The sequence below is a fragment of the Ranitomeya variabilis genome, chromosome 3 (genome assembly GCF_051348905.1).
Source record: "Ranitomeya variabilis isolate aRanVar5 chromosome 3, aRanVar5.hap1, whole genome shotgun sequence".
In the NCBI taxonomy this organism is placed as follows: Eukaryota; Metazoa; Chordata; class Amphibia; order Anura; family Dendrobatidae; genus Ranitomeya; species Ranitomeya variabilis.
This window is the reverse complement of record NC_135234.1, coordinates 400,462,233-400,489,216: the sequence shown is the minus strand read 5'-3', so window position 1 is coordinate 400,489,216 and position 26,984 is coordinate 400,462,233. Positions and strand designations below refer to the sequence as shown.

Sequence of the window (26,984 nt, the reverse complement as noted above, 5' to 3'; positions counted from 1 at the left end):
TTCTCTGAGTCATCATTTTGGGGGCTTTTACCATCTACTGAACTTTGTGAGGACTTGCCTTTCTGATGATTTTTTATTGGTACCATTTTTGGTTGCAAATGACTTCATTACCTTTTCATGGTAGAAGGAATGATCAAAAACAGCCTGTCTGTCCTTGTTTTTAATAATTTTATTGGTTTTAAGAAGGACTAATTAATTCTATTTCGATGGCTGAAATAGCAATCTATCAGCAACGTGCATTTCTCCAGCAGCGGGTGCCAACCGAGCCCCTGCCTTGCCTAATCACTCTGATACTGCAGTCACTATTGGTAATGACATCTCTGGGTATGTGTACTTTCCTGCAAAAGACAATTCAGGAAAACATCAACTGTGTTTTTCCTGAACTGTCTTATCCTTCTTTTAACCACTTTGGAAGCCCAAAGCAATTAAAAGATCAAAAAGACTGAATATACACAGCAACTGCATTCTTGTTGGCATTTTGTTAGCACTTTTTGAAGGTTGAAGGTGGAAGACATCATATGCATATACCCTGAGGGGTTAAACACCCAGGATCAAAGATATCGGCTTTATGTTACTTACAGAGCAATAATTGCATATTAGCAGCACTGCAAATGTGCAAAGCAGTAAAAAGGGTTAATAAAAAAAATAAAATTAAGAAATCATTACATATTGACATGCTTAGGGCAATTCACTAAGCAAAATGTCATCCTGTTACAAATGATAATGAAAAATGCACACGGCACTCAAGGTTCCTGTGTGGTGCTCAAGTCGGGTTTCCAGCCCCTCAATCCAATACTCAAAAAACACTTGGCACTCAAAAAATTATTTTGCAAGTTGATTATTCCATTTATTTGTGCATCCAGTTTAGAAAATTGAACGTTTTCGGTCCATACATCAGACCTTCATCAGAAATGCCTTTTTACAAACTGGTACATTTAATGTAGAAGGGTATATCAAGGCCCGAATAGGCCAATGCTGGGTGGCCCGGGACAAGGCAGAGAGGCTGACAGCCAGGTTGCCTCACTTTGCCCGAAGATGTGCTGCTGGGTGAAGGCGCCAATCAGCTGCTATGGGTAGCGCTTGAAGCGCCGGCTACGTGGCGTAAGGACTGAAAATCCCGGTGCCCGGTGCCCGGGATTTTCAGTCCTTACGCCACGTAGCCGGCGCTTCAAGCGCTACCCATAGCAGCTGATTGGCGCCTTCACCCAGCAGCACATCTTCGGGCAAAGTGAGGCAACCTGGCTGTCAGCCTCTCTGCCTTGTCCCGGGCCACCCAGCATTGGCCTATTCGGGCCTTGATATACCCTTCTACATTAAATGTACCAGTTTGTAAAAAGGCATTTCTGATGAAGGTCTGATGTATGGACCGAAAACGTTCAATTTTCTAAACTGGATGCACAAATAAATGGAATAATCAACTTGCAAAATAATTTTTTGAGTGCCAAGTGTTTTTTGAGTATCCTGTTACAAATGGTCAGCACCAAATTTACTATGGTTTCTAAGCAATACTTACATTAATATTAACCAAAATACTAATGTGCATGGGCAGCACGGTAGCACGGTGGCTCAGTGGATAACACTGCAGCGCTGGAGTCCTGGGTTCAAATCCCATCAAGGACAACATCTGCAAGGAGTTTGTATGTTCTCCCTGTGTTTGCGTGGGTTTCCTCCGGGTACTCCGGTTTCCTCCCACATTCCAAATACATACTGATAGGGAATTTAGATTGTGAGCCCCAATGGGGACAGCGATGACAATGTGTGCAAACTGTAAATATATGTTAGCGCTATATAAAAATAAAGATTATTATAATTATGTACAGCAGCCAGGATAACGTATAGTGGAGTGATAAATGTTTGGCTTATAAGCTATGCATGTTCACAGACCATATCCTGATGACCCTCACTCAACCCCTTTTTCCCCTACTTATCTCTTTTCTAATTTAACTTGGTGAGATCTCCGTCCTTACCATTGACCACTTTACACCTTGGCCATCAAAGCTAGTTTTTCATCAACATAGCTGTATGAGAACTTTATTGTTTTTTTTTTTTACTAGTTGTAATTTTTTTTGTATTTAACATCCAATGTATCTAAAAATGAAAAAAAAACAAACGCTTGTGGAGTTGAACTGAAAAAAAACAACAATAATATCTTTTGATTGTTTTTCATTAGTCCATTTTTTAGAAGGCTGTACACCATTCAAGGTAAATACAGTTGTGTGAAAGTGTTTGCCCCCTTCCTGATTTCCTATTCTTATGCATGTTTGTCACACTTAAATGTTTCAGATCAACAAACAAATTTAAATATTAGACAAAGATAACACAAGTAAGCACAAAATGCAGTTTTTAAATGAAGGTCTTTATTATTAAGGGAAAAAGAAATCCAAACCTACAGAGCCTTGTGTGAAAAAATAATCACCCCTGCCTTAAAACATAAGGTTTATCGTGTCTTTGGGAAGCTGATTTCAAATTCCCTAGCCACACCCAGGCCTGATTACACCTGTTCTCAATCAAGAAATCACTTAAATAAGACCTGCCTCACAAAGTGAAGTTGAGCAAAAGATCCTCAAAAGTTAGACATCATGAGAGACAAAATAATTAAGATCTATCAGTCTGGAAAAGGTTATAAAGCAATATCTAAAGCTTTGGGACTACAGTGAACCATAGTGAGAGCCATTAACCACAAATTGCGAAAACATGAAATAGTGGTGAAGATTTCCCAGGAGTGGCCGGCCGGCCGACCAAAATTACCCCAAGAGCGCAGTAACGACTGATCCAAGAGGTCACAAAAGACACCTCAACAACATCCAAAGACCTGCAGGCCTCACTTGCCTCAGTTAAAGTCAGTGTTCATGACTCCACCAGAAGAAAGACTGGGCGAAAATGCCCTGCATGTCAGAGTTCCAAGATGAAAACCACTGCTGAGCAATAAGAACATAAACGCTCGTCTCAGTTTTGCCAGAAAACATCTTGATGATCCCCAAGACTTTTGGGAGAATACTCTGTGGACTGACAAGACAAAAGCTGAAGTTTTTGGAAGGTGTATGTCCCATTACACTTGGTGCAGAAGTAACAGCATTTCAGAAAAGGAACATCATACCAACAGTAAAACATGGTGGTGGTAGTGTGATGGTCTGGGGCTATTTTGCTGCCTCAAGACCTGGAAGACTTTCTGTGGTAAATGCAACCATGAATTCTGTTGTCTACCAAAAAATCCGGAATGTCCGGCCATCTGTTCGTGACCTCAAGCTGAAGCGCACATCCGTTATGCAGCAGTACAGTGATTCAAAACACACCAGCAAGTCAATGTCTGAATGGCTTAAAACAAAATTAAGAGTTTGGAGTGGCCTAGTCAAAGTACTGACCTTATCCAATTGAGATGCTGTGGCATGACCTCAGAAAAGCAGTTCATGCTTGAAAACCCTCCAATGTGGCTGAATTGCAACAAATCTGCAACATGAGTGGGCCAAAATTCCTCCAGAACGTTGTAAAAGACTCATTGTCAGTTATCACAAATGCTTGATTGTAGTTGTTTCTTCTAAGGATGGCCCAACCAGTTATTAGATTTAGGGGCAATCCCCTTTTCACACAGGGCTCTGTAGGTTTGGATTTCCTTTTCCCTCAATAATAAAGACCTTCATTTAAAAACTGTGTTTTGTGTTTACTTGTGTTATCTTTGTCTAATATTTAAATTTGTTTGGTGACTTGAAACATTTAAGTGTGACAAAGATGGAGATGATTAGGAAATCAGGAAGGGGACAAACACGTTTTCACATAACTGTATATTTGGTATCTTTCATTTTATTTATTTTTTAGCAATCTCTTATTATTAGACATTGAAGGTGGCATTAATAGGTATACTAGTGTGGCAGACATGACATTGCAATGACAACCTGCAGTTGTGACACGGGATGCTTCATCTAACCAATTAGATGCAGCAGTCATTTTTTACATTAGATTAAACTGCTTCAGTTATATTCTGCCACAACATGTATAGAGCGGGCATAGCTTTCGAGCCTACTTCATACACTTACACCCAATGTGTGGTATAAATGTTCATCACATATCAAGAAGGGGTTAAAAAAGTCACATGCCCTCCACATTTCAATGCCCCACAATGGTGCCTGTGCTCTCCATTCAGTCCATCCATTTTAGTGATACTTAAGACCCCTAGATTTTTAGTGGTTCAGATCACCTAGATCACCCACTTACACAACTATTTATTTACAGCTAATTGCACATCTATGTTGTGATAAGGACAATGTCTTGCTGGTCCACATTAACTATTTATGATTATGCTACTAAAATTACTATACTTCCGAAACTGTATTATCTTATGTATTATTTTTGAGCCCCCTACCCATTATTATCCTCATATTTCCTTTGTCTCCCTTGAAAAATACCTCTGATACTATTACTAAGTGGCCACCCTAACATTGTGTGGTAGACACTAGAACAAAAATTCCCCTCACGCTGCCTAATACATTTCGTTTGGACTCTTATGGACTTCTCAACCATCTCAGCCACCATTTATTAATTTGACACTCCCTTGTCCTTTTTTTTTTAGTTTATTCTGACAAATACTTACTGACCTGTTATGATCCTAGTGGCAAGGATCGCAGGTCGGACTAGCTAAGTAACTGAACAGACTACTAGCTCTGGGGAAGTGGTAACTAGATTGACCGCAACCTGATCCTATCCGCAAACAACTATAGGCAGCCGTGGAACGTTACCTAAAAATCCTAGACGTCTCGTCACGGCCTGAGAAACTGACTATTCCTGGAGGGAAAGTAAGTCCTCACTTGCCTCAGTGGAATGACCCCAAAGATATAGAATAGCCCCTGTCATGTTCTCAATGGCAAGAGAACATAGCATAAGCATATATAGAAACTAGCTCTTGGAAGATGGGAACTGAGCTGACCATGAACTAAACCTAACACACAACTAGCAGTGGCCGGGTAGCATGCCTACGTTGATTCTAGATGCCCAGCACCAGCCGGAGGACTAAATAATGCTAGCAGAGGGAAATATTAGTCCTAGCTCACCTCTAGAGAAATACCCCGAAAGGAGACAGAGGCCCCCCACATATATTGGCGGTGAATCAAGATGAAATAACAAACGTAGTATGAAAATAGGTTTAGCAAATTTGAGGTCCACTTACTACATAGCAGAAGACAGAAAGGGCACTTTCATGGTCAGCTGAAAACCCTATCAAAACACCATCCAGAAATTACTTTAAAACTCTGGCATTAACTCATAACACCAGAGTGGCAATTCCTGTTCACAAGAGCTTTCCAGACACAGTAACGAAACTACAGCTGTGAACTGGAACAAAAATGCAAAAACAAACATGGACAAGAGTCCAACTTATCTAGTAGTTGTCTAGGAGCAGGAACAAGCACAGAGAGGCTTCTGATAACATTGTTGACCGGCAAGCAACTAACAGAGCAGCAAGGTTATATAGCGACTCCCACATCTTGATGGGAACAGGTGAACAGAGAAGATGACAACACCAGTTCAATTCCACCAGTAGCCACCGGGGGAGCCCAGAATCCAAATTCACAACAGTACCCCCCCCTCAAGGAGGGGGCACCGAACCCTCACCAGAACCACCAGGGCGATCAGGATGGGCCCTATGAAAGGCACGAACCAGATCAGAGGCATGAACATCAGATGCATTCACCCAAGAATTATCCTCCTGGCCGTATCCCTTCCACTTGACCAGATACTGGAGTCTCCGTCTGGAAACACGAGAGTCTAAGATTTTCTCCACAACGTACTCCAACTCACCCTCAACCAACACCGGAGCAGGAGGCTCAACGGAAGGCACAACCGGTACCTCATACCTGCGCAATAACGACCGATGAAAAACGTTATGAATAGAAAAGGATGCAGGGAGGTCCAAACGGAAGGAAACAGGGTTAAGAATCTCCAATATCTTATACGGGCCGATGAACCGAGGCTTAAACTTAGGAGAAGAGACCCTCATAGGGACAAAACGAGAAGACAACCACACCAAATCCCCAACACAAAGCCGAGGACCAACACGACGGTGGCGGTTGGCAAAAAGCTGAGTCTTCTCCTGGGACAACCTCAAATTGTCCACCACCTGCCCCCAGATCTGATGCAATCTCTCCACCACAGCATCCACTCCAGGACAATCCGAAGTTTCCACCTGACCAGAGGAAAATCGAGGATGAAACCCCGAATTACAGAAAAACGGGGACACCAAAGTGGCAGAGCTGGCCCGATTATTGAGAGCGAACTCCGCCAATGGCAAAAAAGCAACCCAATCATCCTGGTCAGCAGACACAAAACACCTCAGATATGTCTCCAGGGTCTGATTAGTCCGCTCGGTCTGGCCATTCGTCTGAGGATGGAAAGCGGACGAAAAAGATAAATCTATGCCCATCCTAGCACAGAATGCCCGCCAAAATCTAGACACGAATTGGGTCCCTCTGTCAGAAATGATATTCTCAGGAATACCATGCAAACGAACAACATTTTGAAAAAACAGAGGAACCAACTCGGAAGAAGAAGGCAACTTGGGCAGAGGAACCAAATGGACCATCTTAGAGAAACGGTCACACACCACCCAGATGACAGACATCTTCTGAGAAACAGGCAGATCTGAAATAAAATCCATCGAGATGTGCGTCCAAGGCCTCTTAGGAATAGGCAAGGGCAACAATAATCCACTAGCCCGAGAGCAACAAGGCTTGGCCCGAGCACAAACGTCACAAGACTGCACAAAGCCTCGCACATCTCGTGACAGGGAAGGCCACCAGAAGGACCTTGCCACCAAATCCCTGGTACCAAAAATGCCAGGATGACCTGCCAACGCAGAAGAATGAACCTCAGAGATGACTCTACTGGTCCAATCATCAGGAACAAACAGTTTATCAGGTGGGCAACGATCCGGTCTATCCGCCTGAAACTCCTGCAAGGCCCGCCGCAGGTCTGGAGAAACGGCTGACAATACCACTCCATCCTTAAGGATACCTGTGGGCTCAGAGTTACCAGGCGAGTCAGGCTCAAAACTCCTAGAAAGGGCATCCGCCTTAACATTCTTAGAACCCGGTAGGTATGACACCACAAAATTAAACCGAGAGAAAAATAATGACCAGCGCGCCTGTCTAGGATTCAGGCGCCTGGCGGTCTCAAGATAAATCAAGTTTTTGTGGTCAGTCAATACCACCACCTGATGTCTGGCCCCCTCAAGCCAATGGCGCCACTCCTCAAAAGCCCACTTCATGGCCAAAAGCTCCCGATTCCCAACATCATAATTCCGCTCAGCGGGCGAAAATTTACGGGAAAAGAAGGCACAAGGCCTCATCACGGAGCAGTCAGAACTTTTCTGCGACAACACTGCCCCAGCTCCAATCTCAGAAGCGTCGACCTCAACCTGAAAAGGTAGAGCAACATCAGGCTGACGCAACACAGGGGCAGAGGAAAAACGGCGCTTAAGCTCCCGAAAGGCCTCCACAGCGTCAGGGGACCAATCAGCAACATCAGCACCCTTCTTAGTCAAATCGGTCAATGGCTTAGCAATATCCGAAAAACCAGCAATAAATCGACGATAAAAGTTAGCAAAGCCCAAAAATTTCTGAAGACTCTTAAGAGAAGAGGGCTGCGTCCAATCACAAATAGCTTGAACCTTGACAGGATCCATTTCAATGGAAGAGGGAGAAAAAATATATCCCAAAAAGGAAATCCTCTGTACCCCAAAAACACACTTAGAACCCTTCACACACAAAGAATTAGACCGCAAAACCTGGAAAACCCTCCTGACTTGCTGGACATGAGAGTCCCAGTCCTCCGAAAAAATCAGAATATCATCCAGATACACAATCATAAATTTATCCAAATAATCGCGAAAAATATCATGCATAAAGGACTGGAAAACTGACGGAGCATTTGAAAGACCAAAAGGCATCACTAAATACTCAAAGTGGCCCTCGGGCGTATTAAATGCGGTTTTCCACTCATCCCCCTGCCTGATTCGCACCAAATTATACGCCCCACGAAGGTCAATCTTAGAGAACCACTTGGCCCCCTTTATGCGAGCAAACAAATCAGTCAGCAACGGCAATGGGTATTGATATTTTACAGTGATTTTATTCAAAAGCCGATAATCGATACATGGTCTCAAAGAGCCGTCTTTTTTTGACACAAAGAAAAAACCGGCTCCTAAGGGAGATGACGATGGACGAATATGTCCCTTTTCCAAGGACTCCTTTATATATTCTCGCATAGCAGCATGTTCAGGCACAGACAGATTAAATAAACGACCCTTTGGGTATTTACTACCCGGGATTAAATCTATGGCACAATCGCACTCTCGGTGCGGAGGTAATGAACCAAGCTTGGATTCTTCAAAGACGTCACGATAGTCAGACAGGAACTCAGGAATTTCAGAGGGAATAGATGATGAAATGGAAACCACAGGTACATCCCCATGAGCCCCCTTACATCCCCAGCTCAACACAGACATAGCTTTCCAGTCGAGGACTGGGTTGTGAGATTGCAGCCAAGGCAATCCTAGCACCAAATCATCATGTAGATTATGCAGCACCAGAAAGCGAATAATCTCCTGGTGATCCGGATTAATACGCATAGTTACTTGTGTCCAGTATTGTGGTTTATTATTAGCCAATGGGGTGGAGTCAATCCCCTTCAGAGGAATAAGAGTCTCCAAAGGCTCTAAATCATACCCACAGCGTTTGGCAAAGGACCAATCCATAAGACTCAAAGCGGCGCCAGAGTCGACATAGGCGTCCGTGGTAATAGATGACAAAGAGCAAATCAGGGTCACAGATAGAATAAACTTAGACGGTAAGGTGCAAATGGAAACAGATTTATCAAGCTTTTTAGTGCGCTTAGAGCATGCTGATATAACATGAGTAGAATCACCACAATAGAAACACAACCCATTTTTCCGTCTAAAATTCTGCCGCTCGCTTCGGGACAAAATTCTATCACACTGCATACTCTCTGGCGACTTCTCAGTGGACACCGCCAGATGGTGCACTGGTTTGCGCTCCCGCAAACGCCTATCGATCTGAATAGCCATTGTCATGGACTCATTCAGACCCGCAGGCACAGGGAACCCCACCATAACATCCTTAATGGCATCAGAGAGACCCTCTCTGAAAGTCGCCGCCAGGGCGCACTCATTCCACTGAGTAAGCACAGACCATTTACGGAATCTTTGACAGTAAATTTCCGCTTCATCTTGCCCCTGAGATAGGGACATCAAAGTTTTTTCTGCCTGAAGCTCCAAATGAGGTTCGTCATAAAGCAACCCCAAGGCCAGAAAAAACGCATCCACATTGAGCAACGCAGGATCCCCTGGTGTCAATGAAAAAGCCCAGTCTTGAGGGTCGCCCCGGAGCAAGGAAATCACAATCCTGACCTGCTGTGCAGGGTCTCCGGCAGAGCGAAATTTCAGGGACAAAAATAATTTGCAATTATTTCGAAAATTCTGAAACCCAGATCTATTCCCCGAGAAAAATTCCGGCAAAGGAATTCTCGGCTCAGATACAGGTGCATGACAAACAAAGTCTTGCAAATTTTGTACCTTCGTGGCGAGATTATTCAAACCTGCAGTTACACTCTGAAGATCCATTACAAACAGGTGGACACAGAGCCATTCAAAGATTAGAAGGAGAAAAAAAAAAAAAAATTCTCAGCAGACTTCTTATTTCTCTCCTTTCTCAGCCAAGGATTTTAACCCTTTAGTGGGCCGGTCAAACTGTCATGTTCTCAATGGCAAGAGAACATAGCATAAGCATATATAGAAACTAGCTCTTGGAAGATGGGAACTGAGCTGACCATGAACTAAACCTAACACACAACTAGCAGTGGCCGGGTAGCATGCCTACGTTGATTCTAGATGCCCAGCACCAGCCGGAGGACTAAATAATGCTAGCAGAGGGAAATATTAGTCCTAGCTCACCTCTAGAGAAATACCCCGAAAGGAGACAGAGGCCCCCCACATATATTGGCGGTGAATCAAGATGAAATAACAAACGTAGTATGAAAATAGGTTTAGCAAATTTGAGGTCCACTTACTACATAGCAGAAGACAGAAAGGGCACTTTCATGGTCAGCTGAAAACCCTATCAAAACACCATCCAGAAATTACTTTAAAACTCTGGCATTAACTCATAACACCAGAGTGGCAATTCCTGTTCACAAGAGCTTTCCAGACACAGTAACGAAACTACAGCTGTGAACTGGAACAAAAATGCAAAAACAAACATGGACAAGAGTCCAACTTATCTAGTAGTTGTCTAGGAGCAGGAACAAGCACAGAGAGGCTTCTGATAACATTGTTGACCGGCAAGCAACTAACAGAGCAGCAAGGTTATATAGCGACTCCCACATCTTGATGGGAACAGGTGAACAGAGAAGATGACAACACCAGTTCAATTCCACCAGTAGCCACCGGGGGAGCCCAGAATCCAAATTCACAACAAGCCCCCCACAAATATTAACGGTGAGTTAAGGGGAAAGCACAAACGCAGAGATGAAATCAGATTTAGCAAATGAGGCCCGCTAATACTAGATAGCAGAAAATAGGAAGGAAACTGTGCGGTCAATAAAAAACCCTATTCAAAATATCCACGCAGAGATTGCTCGAGCCCCCGCACCAACTAACGGTGCGGGGGAAGCAACTCCGTACCCCAGAGCTTACCAGCAAAAAGAAATCACATGTGAGCAAGCTGGACTAGACTCATCATACACAGAAATCATATTGCAGGCAGATGAGCAAAAAATATTCAAACAGAACTTAGCTTATCCTGAAGAGGCAGAAAACGAGATAATCAGGAGTAATCAGAATAGCACTGAATACATTGACAGCCGGCAGCAAGTGGAAGTGAAGCAGAGCTAAATAGGAGCCTCCCTGGTGAATAACGAGGCAGCTGATCCAGCAGACCTGCAGGATAATAAACCAAACCACCAGGGGGAGCCAAAAAAACCAAAGTCACACAATACCATCTGTGACCACAAGAGGGAGCCTGAAAACGGAGTTCACAACAGTACCCCCCCCTTGAGGAGGGGTCACCGAACCCTCATCAAAACCCCCAGGGCGATCAGGGTGAGCCACATGGAAGGCACAAACCAAATCGGCCGCATGAACATCAGAGGCGACAACCCAGGAATTATCCTCCTGACCATAGCCTTTCCACTTAACCAAATACTGAAGCCTCCGTCTATAAATACGAGAATCCAAGATCTTCTCCACCACGTATTCCAATTCTCCCTCAACCAGCACAGGGGCAGGAGGCTCAACCGAAGGAACCACAGGCACCACATACCTCCGCAACAACGACCGATGGAACACATTATGAATAGCAAACGATGCCGGGAGGTCCAAACGAAATGACACAGGGTTAAGGACTTCCAAAATCTTATAAGGACCGATAAACCGAGGCTTAAACTTAGGAGAGGAGACCTTCATAGGAACAAAGCGAGAAGACAACCACACCAAATCCCCAACGCGAAGTCGGGGACCCACACAGCGACGGCGGTTGGCAAAGCGCTGAGCCTTCTCTTGTGACAGCTTCAAATTGTCCACCACATGATTCCAAATCTGATGCAACCTATCCACCACAACATCCACTCCAGGACAGTCAGAAGACTCCACCTGACCCGAGGAAAAACGAGGATGAAACCCTGAATTACAAAAAAAAGGAGAAACCAAAGTAGCAGAACTAGCTCGATTATTAAGGGCAAACTCGGCCAATGGCAAAAAAGTCACCCAGTCGTCCTGATCAGCAGAAACAAAACATCTTAAATAGGTTTCCAAAGTCTGATTAGTGCGCTCGGTTTGGCCATTAGTCTGAGGATGGAAGGCCGACGAAAAAGACAAATTAATGCCCATCTTAGCACAAAAGGTCCGCCAAAATCTAGACACAAACTGGGATCCTCTGTCGGAAACAATATTTTCAGGGATCCCGTGCAAACGAACCACATTTTGAAAAAACAGAGGAACCAACTCGGAGGAGGAAGGCAACTTAGGCAAGGGCACCAAATGGACCATTTTAGAAAAACGATCACACACCACCCAAATGACCGACATTCTCTGAGAGACAGGGAGATCTGAAATAAAATCCATGGAAATGTGCGTCCAAGGCCTCTTCGGGACAGGCAAAGGCAACAACAAGCCACTGGCACGAGAACAGCAAGGCTTAGCCCGAGCACAAATTCCACAAGACTGCACAAAGGAACGCACATCCCGCAACAAGGAAGGCCACCAGAAGGACCTAGCCACCAAATCTCTGGTACCAAAAATCCCAGGATGGCCTGCCAACACCGAAGAATGAACCTCGGAAATAACTCTGCTGGTCCATCTATCCGGGACAAACAGTCTCTCCGGTGGACAACGGTCAGGTCTATCCACCTGAAACTCCTGCAGCACTCGTCGCAAATCTGGGGAGATGGCAGACAAAATCACCCCTTCTCTGAGGATACCAGCTGGCTCTGAATCACCAGGAGAGTCAGGCACAAAACTCCTAGAAAGAGCATCAGCCTTCACATTCTTCGAACCAGGCAGGTATGAGACCACGAAATCAAAACAAGAGAAAAACAACGACCAACGAGCCTGTCTAGGATTCAGCTGCTTGGCCGACTCGAGATAAATCAAATTCTTGTGATCAGTCAAGACCACCACACGATGCTTAGCTCTCTCGAGCCAATGTCGCCACTCCTCAAATGCCCACTTCATAGCCAACAACTCCCGATTACCAACATCATAATTCCGCTCGGCAGGCGAAAACTTTCTTGAAAAGAAAGCACATGGCTTCATCACAGAGCCATCAGAGCTTCTCTGCGACAAAACAGCCCCCGCTCCAATCTCAGAAGCATCAACCTCGACCTGGAAAAGAAGGGAGACGTCTGGCTGACATAAGACCGGAGCCGAAGAAAACCGGCGCTTCAGCTCCCGAAAGGCCTCCACAGCCGCAGGAGACCAATTAGTAACATCAGAACCCTTCTTGGTCAAATCCGTCAATGGCTTAACAACACCAGAAAAATTAGCGATGAAGCGACGGTAAAAATTAGCAAAACCCAAGAACTTCTGAAGACTCTTAACAGATGTAGGCTGAGTCCAGTCATGAATAGCCTGAACCTTGACTGGGTCCATCTCAATAGCAGAAGGAGAAAAAATGAAACCCAAAAAAGAGACCTTCTGGACTCCAAAAAGACATTTTGAGTCCTTCACAAATAAAGCATTGGCACGCAGGACCTGAAACACCATCCTGACCTGCTTAACATGGGACTCCCAATCATCCGAAAAAACCAGAATATCATCCAGATACACAATCATAAATTTATCCAGATATTCGCGGAAGACGTCGTGCATAAAGGACTGAAAGACAGAAGGAGCGTTAGAAAGTCCAAAAGGCATCACCAAGTACTCAAAATGGCCTTCGGGCGTATTAAATGCAGTTTTCCATTCATCACCCTGCTTAATACGCACAAGGTTATACGCACCACGAAGATCTATCTTGGTGAACCAACTAGACCCCCTAATGCGAGCAAACAGATCAGATAACAATGGCAAGGGATACTGAAATTTGACCGTGATTTTGTTTAGAAGGCGATAATCAATACAAGGTCTCAAGGAACCATCCTTCTTAGCCACAAAAAAGAACCCCGCACCAAGAGGGGAGGAGGAGGGGCGAATAAGTCCTTTCTCCAAAGACTCCTTTATATAACTCCGCATAGCAGCATGCTCCGGCACTGACAAATTGAAAAGTCGTCCCTTAGGAAACTTACTACCAGGAATCAAATTTATAGCACAATCACAATCCCTATGAGGAGGTAGAGAACTGAGTTTGGGCTCATCAAATACATCCTGGTAATCTGACAAAAACGCAGGGACCTCAGAAGGAGTGGATGAAGCAATTGACACCACAGGAGCGTCGCCATGAATTCCCTGACAACCCCAACTTGACACAGACATTGCTTTCCAATCCAGGACTCGATTATGAGTCTGCAACCATGGCAGGCCCAACACGACAACATCTTGCAAATTATGCAATACAAGAAAGTGAATCACTTCCTGATGAACAGGAGTCATGCACATGGTCACTTGTGTCCAGTACTGAGGTTTATTCGTAGCCAATGGTGTAGCATCAATTCCCCTTAGTGGAATAGGGAATTTTAAAGGCTCCAAAACAAAATTACAGCGCCTGGCAAATGACAAATCCATCAGACTCAGGGCAGCACCTGAATCCACAAAAGCCATAACCGGGTAAGATGACAGAGAACAAATCAGGGTAACAGACAAAATAAACTTAGGCTGTAAAGTACCGATGGTGACAGATTTATCAATCTTTTTTGTGCGCTTAGAGCATGCTGAGATAACATGAGCTGAGTCACCACAGTAAAAGCACAACCCATTTTGCCGTCTATAATTTTGCCGTTCACTTCTGGTCAGAATTCTATCACATTGCATAGACTCAGGTGTCTGTTCAGAAGACACCGCCAAATGGTGCGCAGGTTTGCGCTCCCGCAAACGCCGATCAATCTGAATGGCCAGAGTCATTGACTCATTCAGACCTGCAGGCGTAGGGAACCCCACCATGACATTCTTAATGGCTTCAGAAAGACCTTTTCTGAAATTTGCAGCCAGGGCACACTCATTCCATTGAGTAAGCACCGACCATTTCCGAAATTTCTGGCAGTACACCTCTGCATCATCTTGCCCCTGAGAGAGGGCCAACAACGCTTTTTCAGCCTGGTTCTCAAGATTAGGTTCCTCATAGAGCAATCCAAGGGCCAGAAAAAACGCATCCACACTGAGCAATGCAGGATCCCCTGGAGCCAATGCGAAAGCCCAATCTTGAGGATCGCCACGCAAGAAAGAAATAATAATCTTAACTTGCTGAACAGAATCCCCAGAGGAACGAGGTTTCAAAGAAAGAAACAACTTGCAATTGTTCTTAAAATTCAGGAACCTAGATCTATCTCCAGAAAACAACTCCGGAATAGGTATTCTAGGCTCTGACATAGGACTGTGCACAACAAAATCCTGAATACTTTGTACCCTTGCAGCAAGATGATCCACACTGGAGGCTAAACTCTGGATATCCATATCAGCAGCTGAACTAAGAGCCACACCAAGATTAAGAGGAGGAGATAAGCCAGACACACAGCAGCTAGACACACGGCAGCAAAAAAAAAAAAAAAAATATCTCCAAGCTTCTTTTCTCCTGCTTCTGCCATGCAATTAACACTTTATAGGCCGGCTGTACTGTTATGATCCTAGTGGCCAGGATCGCAGGTCGGACTAGCTAAGTAACTGAACAGACTACTAGCTCTGGGGAAGTGGTAACTAGATTGACCGCAACCTGATCCTATCCGCAAACAACTATAGGCAGCCGTGGAACGTTACCTAAAAATCCTAGACGTCTCGTCACGGCCTGAGAAACTGACTATTCCTGGAGGGAAAGTAAGTCCTCACTTGCCTCAGTGGAATGACCCCAAAGATATAGAATAGCCCCCCACAAATATTAACGGTGAGTTAAGGGGAAAGCACAAACGCAGAGATGAAATCAGATTTAGCAAATGAGGCCCGCTAATACTAGATAGCAGAAAATAGGAAGGAAACTGTGCGGTCAATAAAAAACCCTATTCAAAATATCCACGCAGACATTGCTCGAGCCCCCGCACCAACTAACGGTGCGGGGGAAGCAACTCCGTACCTCAGAGCTTACCAGCAAAAAGAAATCACATGTTAGCAAGCTGGACTAGACTCATCATACACAGAAATCATATTGCAGGCAGATGAGCAAAAAATATTCAAAGAGAACTTAGCTTATCCTGAAGAGGCAGAAAATGAGATAATTAGGAGTAATCAGAATAGCACTGAATACATTGACAGCCGGCAACAAGTGGAAGTGAAGCAGAGCTAAATAGGAGCCTCCCTGGTGAATAACGAGGCAGCTGATCCAGCAGACCCGCAGGATAATAAACCAAACCACCAGGGGGAGCCAAAAAACCAAAGTCACACAATACCATCTGTGACCACAAGAGGGAGCCTGAAAACGGAGTTCACAACACTGACCCCAGTCAGGAAATTTTAGATATATGCTAAGTAAGCAATGATGAATTTTGTGAACTCATGAGTTTCCTACTAATTTATAACCCTTCATATCCTATTACATCCCTTGAACACGTTTGTGGAACATGCCCTCACAGTCTTATTTTAGTTGTTTTTTTACTCACTGAACAGTCTATCCATTATGCTATTCATTATTATGTATGAAAATGGAAATCTGACCTGTTCCATATGCTTAATGACCAGTATTCAAACTGACACTTATCCTACTTTTCGACCTTTTGCTTATTGATATCTCATGTACCAGCCTCCGAGATAGATAACTATGTAACATAAAAAAACACCCTTCCAACTTTCTTCATTTGTCCCTCCTACCCTCTAATTTATACTTTCCCTACCTCATTTTTTTCTAACTCCCCCTCTTCTTTCTGATTTTTTGCTCTCCTCATTTCACTTTATCATGGCTTTATCTTGCATCTATGTAAAATTGTCAAAACTGTGCTCAAAGGTTTTCACAGGATTATGCACCTTTGAACTTTTATGATGACGCAAAAATTTTAGCTTGGTAGTTGTTTCCATTGGTAAAAATTTAAAATGTAATAACTTTTTTAAAAGTGAGAAAACTGTTTAGGGAGTCTAGAGAGCTTGCACCACTTTTGCCGATTTAGAAAATTTATGAAACTTCTATCTATCTATCTATCTATTTTTGCATCCCTGTTTTATCAATTAGGGGTGTATAAACATACAGTTATGGTGGACCTAAAGCATAGATCAAATTGGGCTTCTTTGGGTAACATTATTAAACACATGGGTCAAGAGGTGTCATGATCCAGACCGAGTTTTGAGTCCTGTCTTCCCCTTTTTCCGGTCTGGTCATGCCAGGGGTTAACTTTCTCAGCCTCAGTCTGGACTCAGGTTTGCTATTTATCTCTGCTGTGTCCTGCAGACCATGTCAGTTATAGTTTCTGCCTACAGCGTGTGTAGCTGACTCCGTTTACCCTGATTTGTCCTGCGGCTTGCTTATTGAAGCTGTGTCTGTTTTTCCTCTCTTCCCTTCCTGACTCAGTGTTTCCCTTTCATGTATTGACTCTCTGGTTTTGACTTGGCTTGGACCCTGACCTGTGATTTTGTCTCTTGTCTTTGGCATATCTGCTTCTGACCAGTATTGACCCATTTGGCTTGTTGTTGACTCTGTGTTTGCTTACTCCTTTAGTACTGCGTTACAGTCTTATATCGACCTGGCTTGTTTTGACTATTCTGCTGCCACCTGGTGGTGGCCTCGCCGGTGCATTGAAGGTCTGGTCTTGCTGTGTGCTGTCCTTCCTCCACTCTATTGCCACCTAGTGGCGCTTGCATTTACCTGCATTGCAGCAGCGTGACATTATAACTGACCAAAACAGACAGTTCTTTTTTCTCTGCTCCTCTTTCTATGGATCTGCTCCATACCTTGGCGGATCAGATGTCTAGTTTGACACAGATAATGTAGGATTTGTCTGTGGTCTGTAGGGCTCTGGTCATGTCTCATAACCAACTGCAGAGGGAGAATTCTGAAATGGTTAAATCTCTTAAGGGATCTATTTATCAATCTGTCTGTAAGCACTCTGACACTGTTGATGTTTCGCTGCACTCTCCTGAACCTACGGTCAGGCTTCCAGATACCTTCCCCGGAGAAAAGGAGAAGCTCCGTACGTTCAGGGAGAGTTATAAGTTGCTGTTTTCTCTTAGACCCCGATCCTCTGGTAATGAGTCAGTGGGTGGGGATAATTATTTCCTTACTTCGGGAGGGACCTCAATTGTGGGCTTACTCTTTACCTGACACTGCCCCTGAACGTATGTCTGTTGATAGGTTCTTTGAGGCATTAGGACTTATTTTTGATGAACCAGACTGGATCAGAGTGGCAGAGGACACTATCATGGGTCTCTTTCAGGGTAAGCTCTCGGCCAAATGGTATTGCTTTGAGTTCCGACGATGGTCCAATGAGGTGTCCGGGAATGACTCTGCACTAGATGTCAGTTCAGGAGAAGACTGTCGGATCACCTGAAGGATGCTCTGGCTCTCCATCCACCACCCAGCTCCTTGGAGGAGGCCATGACTCGGCTGTCTGTATGGATCGAAGGCCACGGGAGAGAGGTGTAGTGCAGCGAGAGGTTCATTTGCTTCCTGCTACTCCTGTTGTTATGCCACCTTCTGAACCTATGGAGGTGGGGGCAATCAACTTCAGGGAGAAAGAGAGAAAACTGTGACGCGAAGGCAAATTGTGTTTCTACTGTGGAAATCCCGGATATTGGAAAAAGGACTGCCCCTCCTGCCCACCGACTTTCAAAGGGTCGGGAAACGCCTAAGTCTGGGTGACTACCATGGAGTTCACCCAGACTCTCAGGTACTTTTTTCATCATTTCATAAAATATTGTTGGAAGTGGAACTTTGTTGTAGGAAATGCTTCACGCTCACTTCTGCTTTCGTGGTCTGCGGGTCGTCCATGAACTTTATTGACTCTAACTTGGTGACCAAGTGCAAGTTAGGGACAGTTAGGCTTGAGACTCCTATTTATATTGTGGCCATTGGCAAAACACCATTGGCTAAGAATGTTATTAAATTTGTGTCGGAAGAGTGCCTCCTGAAGGTGGGATTATTGTACCAGGTACATATTTCATGCTTTGTTCTCGACAATCTTCCTGCGAGACTGGTGTTGGGATTTCCTTGGTTACAGTTACACAATCCTGTAATTGACTGGGAATCTCAGGACATTGTTAAATGGGGTCCTAATTGTGTTAAAGGTTGTCTTACCTCTGTACTGGTGTCATCCGCAAGTCTGGAGGGTATTCTGAAGTACCTGAAGGATTTTGAGGATGTTTTTTCTGAAAAGGAGGCCGAGGTCTTACCACCCCTTTTGATTGTGCTATCAATCTGATTCCGGGTGCTAAATTGCCCAAGGCCCATCTGTACAATCTCTCTGTCCCGGAGCGTACCGCTATAAAAGAGTATATGTCAGGACTCTGAACATTTTTTACCTTTTGTGCATTACTGCCCTTTTCCAAGATGGCGTCTTTGGTCTCATGTGCACTGTGTCTTCCTGCTATAAAACTCCACCCCAGCCTTCAGTCTGTGCTAGAGTATTCTGCCTTGCATCCAGCTCCTGACCTCTGATTACTCCCTGGCTATACACCTGCTCCTGTGAACCTGTGTGGGGATCCTGCTACTCAGCTCTGAGTTCCTGCTGCATACACAAGTTTCCAGTAATCCTCCTTCATCTGCTGTTCGTGTTTACTTCCATCTGCATTTGCTGGACATGTAAGCTGTTTCTGCTTTGCAATAACCTGAGACTATTAACCAGGCCTCCCTGGTTGAGCTAAGATATGATTTGAACTGCCTAATAAGCATATCTATCTGTGCCTGGACTAAGACAAGGATTTATTTGTGTCAAGTATCCTCAAGAATAACTGTGCTTCATAGACTTTCTGCTTGATTGAATTTTCCTCTGAAGTTTCCTATAGACTGCTAAGCTGCGTTTATTATTTGCACCAAGTGTTGTGGACTTGAGTTTCTCTCTGCACCTGTTGAATCACCGTGTGATAATATAGACTTTACCACTTATAAACTGTGTCCTCTAGTTGTCTTGTTCCACGCAGAGAGTCTCCTGAGTTATCCCCTATAATTATTACAGTATATCTCTGAAAGCATACGTAAGGGTCACATACGCCCCTCTGACTCTCCAGTGGCGGCTGGATTCTTTTTTGTAAAAAATAAAGATGGTGGTTAATGTCGTGCCTCGATTTTCGGGAATTAAATAAGATCACAGTGAGAAATACTTATCCCCTTCCGCTCATCCCTGATTTGTTTAAACAATTATCTGGGGCCAAGTGGTTTTCTAAATTGGACCTCAGGGGTGCATATAACCTTATCTGTATTGAGGAAGGGTTGAGTGGAAAACAGCATTTCTCACCTCTGAGGGTTTGTTTGAGAATTTGGTTATGCCCTTTGGTTTCACTAACGCGTCAGCCGTCTTTCAGAATTTTATTAACCATGTATTTTCTGATTTCATTGGTGCTTTATGGTGGTTTACTTAGATGATATCCTGGTATTCTCATTGGACAAACAAGATCACATGGGTCATCTACGTGCAGTTCTCCAGAGGTTATGTGAGAACTCTTTTTCGGGGTTCATCCTGTCTGCCAAGGTGTTTTGTATGGACCCTCGGAAGGTACAGGTCATTGTGGATTGGGTGCAACCCAGAGACCTGAAGGGTCTTCAGCGTTTTTTGGGGTTTGCCAATTACTAGAGGAAATTCATTAAGGGGTTTTCACAGGTGGTCAAGCCCCTCATGGATCTTACTCGTAAGGCGGCAGATCTTAAAAACTAGTCAGCTCCAGGAGTTTCGGCATTTAAGGAATGCTTTATGTATGCTCCTGTGTTGGTCCAGCCCTATCCATCTGAACCGTTTATTGTTGAGGTGGACACATCGGAGGTGGGGGTGGGGGCGGTGTTGTCCGCCCGGTGTTGCCACTTTGACTAATTTTCTCTAAGAAATTCTCTCCTGCAGAGAGAAATTAGAATGTCGGGAATCGGGAGTTATTGGCCATCAAATTGGCTTTGGAAGAATGGAGGCACTTTTTGGAGGGAGCTGTTCATCGGATCATGGTGATTACTGACAACAAGAACCTGTCCTACATTGAGTGTGCCAAATGTTTAACTCCTAGATAGGCGAGGTGGTCGCTTTTTCTCATGCTTTCATTTTCTCATTACCTTTCGACCTGGTTCCAAAAATGTCAAGGCCAATGCCTTGTCTCATAGCTTGGATCCAATATCACCTTCCGAACCTCCTTCCTCCATTTTTCTGCATGGGGTGGTCATGGCAGCAGTGTCCTCAGAATTGGAGCAGGAGATTCATGAGGCTCAGTCTCTTGCTCCTCCATCATTGCCTGATAACAAGGTCTTCGTCCCTGTTCAGTACCGGTTGAGGGTGCTCCAGGAGTTGCGCCACTCGAAGAGCTATTGCTAGGCTGTTTTGGTGGTCCTCTATGGCCTCTGATGTTGCTGTGTTTGTGTCTGCTTGTGATACTTGTGCCCATGCTAAGAGTTCCCATAACCGGTCAGCCAGGGAATTGGTGCCATTGCCAATTCCGGATAGACCTTGGACTCATTTGTCCATGCACTCTATCACTGATATCCCTCCTTCCAATGGCAAAACTGTGGTCTGGGTGGTGGTGGAGAGATTCAGTAAATAGGTGCATTTTTAACCTTTGGCAAGCCTGCCTAATGCTGAAACACTATCGAGGTTGTTTGTTGAATACGTGGTGCGGCTGCATGGTGTGCCTTTGAGTGCTGTTTCTGATAGAGGGGTACAATTTGTGTCCAAATTCTGGAGGGCTTTTTGTAAAAGGAAAATAGAAAAAATTGGAGTCCGGCTCAACAGGACTGGATTTTCCTTTTCTTTTTCTTTTTCAAAAGAAAATATAGTGCATACAAAAGAAAAATGTACATGGTGGGCAGCACCCAGTCAACACGCTTTGAGTGCACTAGGCAGTCTTACTCTCCGCTGTGTCCTGCAGACCATGTCAGTTATAGTTTCTGCCTACAGCGTGTGTAGTTGACTCCGTTTACCCTGATTTGCCCTGCTGCTTGCTTACTGATCCTGTGTCTGTTTTTCCCCTCTTCCCTTTCCGACTCAGTGTCCCCCTTTCGTGTATTGACTCTCTAGTTTTGACTTGGCTTGGCCCCTGACCTGTGGTTTTGTCTCTTGTCTTTGGCATATCTGCTCTTGACCGGTATTGACCCATTTGGCTTGTTGTTGACTCTGTGTTTGCTTATTTCTTTCGTTCTGTGCTACAGTCTTATATCGACCTGGCTTGTTTTGACTATTCTGCTGTCACCTGGTGGTGGCCTTGCTGCTGCATTGAAGGTCTGGTCTTGCTGTCCTTTCTCCACTCTATTGCCACCGAGTGGAGCTTGTATTTACCGGCATTGCAGCTGCGTGACAGGAGAACTTGAGGTTTGTTTACTCCCATTTCTCTTGATGATACTTCAATTAAAGGGTTATTCCAAAAATCGTAATTTATACCCTATCTTCAAGAAAGGGGATAAGTTTCTGATCGTCTGGGGTCTGACCACGGGGACCACCAGTAATCCACAGATTGGGGCTCTGGAACCTGGGTTCTTGAATGGACCAGAGGTATGCTATCTTGACCCCACTCCATTCATTGTCTGTGGGACTGCTGGAGAAAACAGATTACAGTAGTTCCATGGAAAAATGAAGGTCAAGCACACACACCTCCACTCCGTTCAAGACAGGGCTCTGCAAAGTAATTTACTGAGTTCCAGAGCCCCTTTCTTGGGAACACTGGGGATCCCATCGGTTGGTAATCAGTAAGTTATCCCTTATTGTATGGTCAGCTATCCCTTATTTCTGCTAATGGATGTATAATCTGTAAAGATTTCTATTATTAGAATTCTATGCCAGTGTTTTAGTCATTTTTGGGCTGAACCTTCATGTATTTTGCTGTATTTAATTACAGTGAGGCACAGTTGCCCTAATTAATGGTGACATTAGGATTGAAAGTGAATAAGAAAATTATACTTTCTATGTTTACAGTTGAAAATGACAGAGATATCTTTTATCAGAAGCCTTACTGGAAAGAGTTTAAGTTTGACATGACTCAGATTCCAACTGGAGAGTCTGTGACGGCAGCAGAGTTTCGACTTTTTAAAACTCGCAGTTTTTTACGGAACTTAAACAGGACTCTTCACATCAGTATCTACGAGATACACAGAGAGCATGCAAACCGGTAGGTGGCTTTATCTTACTGATAATAGTAAATGGCATCAGTCTGCCCGTAAATTCAACATTTCTTAAGGTGTAATTCTAATTAGAAGTCTCGCTGATGATATAAAGTGTATGTATATAATATCTCTCTTCTATAGGCAGCCTGAGTTAACTTTGCTGGACCATGAGAGCATACAGCCTGGGGATGAAGGGTGGCTGGTCTTCGATGTGACAGCAGCTAGTAACCACTGGTTACTTAACTCAAAATTTAATTCAGGGCTGCGCCTCTACGTAGAGAATGATGATGGTGAGGATAAACTTTTTTTCATTACTCATGAAGAGATGGGTTGATCCATCTTTTTGGGAGGTGGGGCACAATATATATAAATATCTTTTACTTTTGCAAACTGTTTTAGCTCCTGTAGCTCAAAATTGGCAGTAAGAGGTCCCTTCAACAGCAATAAATGAGCAGCTCCCTTCAGGGGATCCTCTTGTGATTTACATGAGCAAATCACTATCTCACAAATGGTCTTCTTTATTATGCTACTGGGGTGTAATAACGTTTTAAAAGCTATGCTCAAATCACATCACAGATGTACATTCTGTCTATATGCACAATGTAGCAAAAGATTTCTGTTAGCTAAACGTATGCCATAGAAGTACTTTTCAAATACTGTATGCACCTCATATGTAGGCTACCCCCTAGGTGAACTGAAAAGAGGCTGAGTTTGAATTTAATTATGTCAGTGTGATAATTAAAAGAAACAATGTTCATCTATACTAGCACACTGTTTTCGGTATGTAAACAAATACAACGCCTTGAAAAAGTACCGTATTCATACCCTGGGACTTTCCATATTTTTTCACATTACACCCACAAAGTTAAATGTATTTTATTGGGATTGCATGTGATATACCAACAACAAGTAGCATTTGTGAAGTGTAAAATAAATGAGACATGGTTTTCTAATTATTTTAAAAATATAAATCTGAAAATTGCAGTGTGCATTTGTATTCAGCCCCCACTGAGTCAGTATATTAGAGGACAGGTGGGCAATTCATTTTCCTGAGGGACCACATGAGAGAGCGTGACTGTTATGGAGACCAAAATAATAGGCTGAAATTAATTCTTCTTATTATTAATATTAATTATATTAATATTAATTGTATCATGTGAAACGCCTGCCAGGGCCGCGGGGTACTCGGTACCAGGTCCGGTCTTAAAGAGGATGTCACGGTGGCTGCGACCCGGTCCGTGGCCCTGGGCGTCCAATTAAAGGGGAAAGGTCTTTAAAGGGAATATGGTATAAAGTCTATTGCCTGTGGTTCTCGGTCAGTAGGGACCGACGTTGCTTAAAGGGGTCCTCTGTGGTGATGTTATGCAGCAAGATGGTGACGTTTCCCACAGGTGAAGCGGGGTCCCCAGGGCTTCTCTGGTGTAAGTCACAGATGGTGTGGTGGATGGTATAGTAAAGAACGAGGACACAGGTTTGCAGTCTTTACCTGGTTTACTGAGCAGTCCTCAGTCCAGGGTACCAAGTGCAGGGTAGCTGTGGTCCGGCCGGCTTGGAGACAATAGGAGATCCCTCTCCCAGGTGAGGGCCATAAGCCTTTCCTACTTGCGCTATTTTAGTTGGTGAGGTCCCTGCCACTTAAAGCTTAGGACAGGAGAGAGGGGACTTGCAACTAAGACAGATGTCTGTACAATAGGCAGTGCGAGCCTGTTTATAGGGTCTCTATCATGACCCGGGCTCTCAGATTACTGCTGCACCTCAGACTTGATGCTGGCAATTGACATACAGTCCTATGCCCTCCGGTTCTGTCGCGCATCCTGGAGAACAACACGGCCTAGGGCTCACGGTACCCGGCTTCTGCGCTTCGGCTCTTAGGGTGTCCTTCCGCTGTTCCCCTCCTGAGCCTCTTCCTCCACTGTGCTTATTCCCTCTAAGCTCCTCCACTATTCAACTCCTTCAAATTCTCACTCTTTCCAGAGGCTGCAGCCAGGGCCGGCTCCAGGTTTTTGAGGGCCCCGGGTGAAAGAGTCTCAGTGGGCCCCCCCTTTAACACATACCGCGATTCATAATGCACAAATACAGCAGAGAAATATAGGTATAGTACAATGCCAGATTTCACTTCTTACATGAGTGATAGCTATTGAAAATTCTGCAGTGTATATATACAGGACACGAGGAGCGGTACTGTGCAGTGTATATATACAGGGGAGTGATGGTACTGTGCAGTGTATATATACAGGGGCGTGATGGTACTGTGCAGTGTATATATTACAGGGGAGTGATGGCACTGTGCAGTGTATATATACAGGACACGAGGAGCGGTACTGTGCAGTGTATATATACAGGGGAGTGATGGTACTGTGCAGTGTATATATACAGGGGCGTGATGGTACTGTGCAGTGTATATATTACAGGGGAGTGATGGCACTGTGCAGTGTATATATACAGGACACGAGGAGCGGTACTGTGCAGTGTATATATACAGGGGAGTGATGGTACTGTGCACGGTATATATACAGGGGCGTGATGGTACTGTGCAGTGTATATATTACAGGGGAGTGATGGCACTGTGCAGTGTATATATACAGGACACGAGGAGCGGTACTGTGCAGTGTATATATACAGGGGAGTGATGGTACTGTGCAGTGTATATATACAGGGGCGTGATGGTACTGTGCAGTGTATATATTACAGGGGAGTGATGGCACTGTGCAGTGTATATATACAGGACACGAGGAGCGGTACTGTGCAGTGTATATATACAGGGGAGTGATGGTACTGTGCACGGTATATATACAGGGGCGTGATGGTACTGTGCAGTGTATATATTACAGGGGAGTGATGGCACTGTGCAGTGTATATATACAGGACACGAGGAGCGGTACTGTGCAGTGTATATATACAGGGGAGTGATGGTACTGTGCAGTGTATATATACAGGGGCGTGATGGTACTGTGCAGTGTATATATTACAGGGGAGTGATGGCACTGTGCAGTGTATATATACAGGACACGAGGAGCGGTACTGTGCAGTGTATATATACAGGGGAGTGATGGTACTGTGCACGGTATATATACAGGGGCGTGATGGTACTGTGCAGTGTATATATTACAGGGGAGTGATGGCACTGTGCAGTGTATATATACAGGACACGAGGAGCGGTACTGTGCAGTGTATATATACAGGGGCGTGATGGTACTGTGCAGTGTATATATTACAGGGGAGTGATGGCACTGTGCAGTGTATATATACAGGACACGAGGAGCGGTACTGTGCAGTGTATATATACAGGGGAGTGATGGTACTGTGCACGGTATATATACAGGGGCGTGATGGTACTGTGCAGTGTATATATTACAGGGGAGTGATGGCACTGTGCAGTGTATATATACAGGACACGAGGAGCGGTACTGTGCAGTGTATATATACAGGGGAGTGATGGTACTGTGCACGGTATATATACAGGGGCGTGATGGTACTGTGCAGTGTATACATTACAGGGGAGTGATGGCACTGTGCAGTGTATATATACAGGACAGGAGGAGTGGTACTGTGCAGTGTATATATACACAGGACAGGAGGAATGGTACTGTGCAGTGTATATATACACAGGACAGGAGGAATGGTACTGTGCAGTGTATATATACAGGACACGAGGAGTGGTACTGTGCAGTGTATATATATACAGGACACGAGGAACGGTACTGTGCAGTGTATATATACAGGGGAGTGATGGTACTGTGCAGTGTATATATACAGGGCAGTGATGGTACTGTGCAGTGTATATATACAGGACAGGAGGAGTGGTACTGTGCAGTGTATATATACAGGACACGAGGAGCGGTACTGTGCAGTGTATATATACAGGGGAGTGATGGTACTGTGCAGTGTATATATACAGGACAGGAGGAGCGGTACTGTGCAGTGTATATATACAGGGCAGTGATGGTACTGTGCAGTGTATATATATTTCAACAGCCGCGCAGCCCAGGCCCCCAGCACCTGTCCTGTATATATATTATATATACTGTCATACAGGCTGTATAGATACAGTATATACATATACAGGACAGGTGCTGGGGGCCTGGGCGGCTGCTGAAGTATATAATATACAGTATATCAGCTGTGGCCGCCCCAGGT

General features: G+C 44.4%; 1 protein-coding gene across 1 annotated transcript in view; it reads left to right on the top strand.

Moving 5' to 3' along the window:
- The window catches only part of LOC143816148 (bone morphogenetic protein 8A-like), a 223,595-nt gene that overhangs the window by 123,322 nt on the left and 73,289 nt on the right, over positions 1-26,984 (top strand). The window contains exons 2-3 of the mRNA XM_077296175.1: positions 22,660-22,852; positions 22,989-23,137. Coding sequence (XP_077152290.1) covers positions 22,660-22,852; positions 22,989-23,137 — 342 coding nt within the window. The remainder of the gene's footprint in view (positions 1-22,659; positions 22,853-22,988; positions 23,138-26,984) is intronic.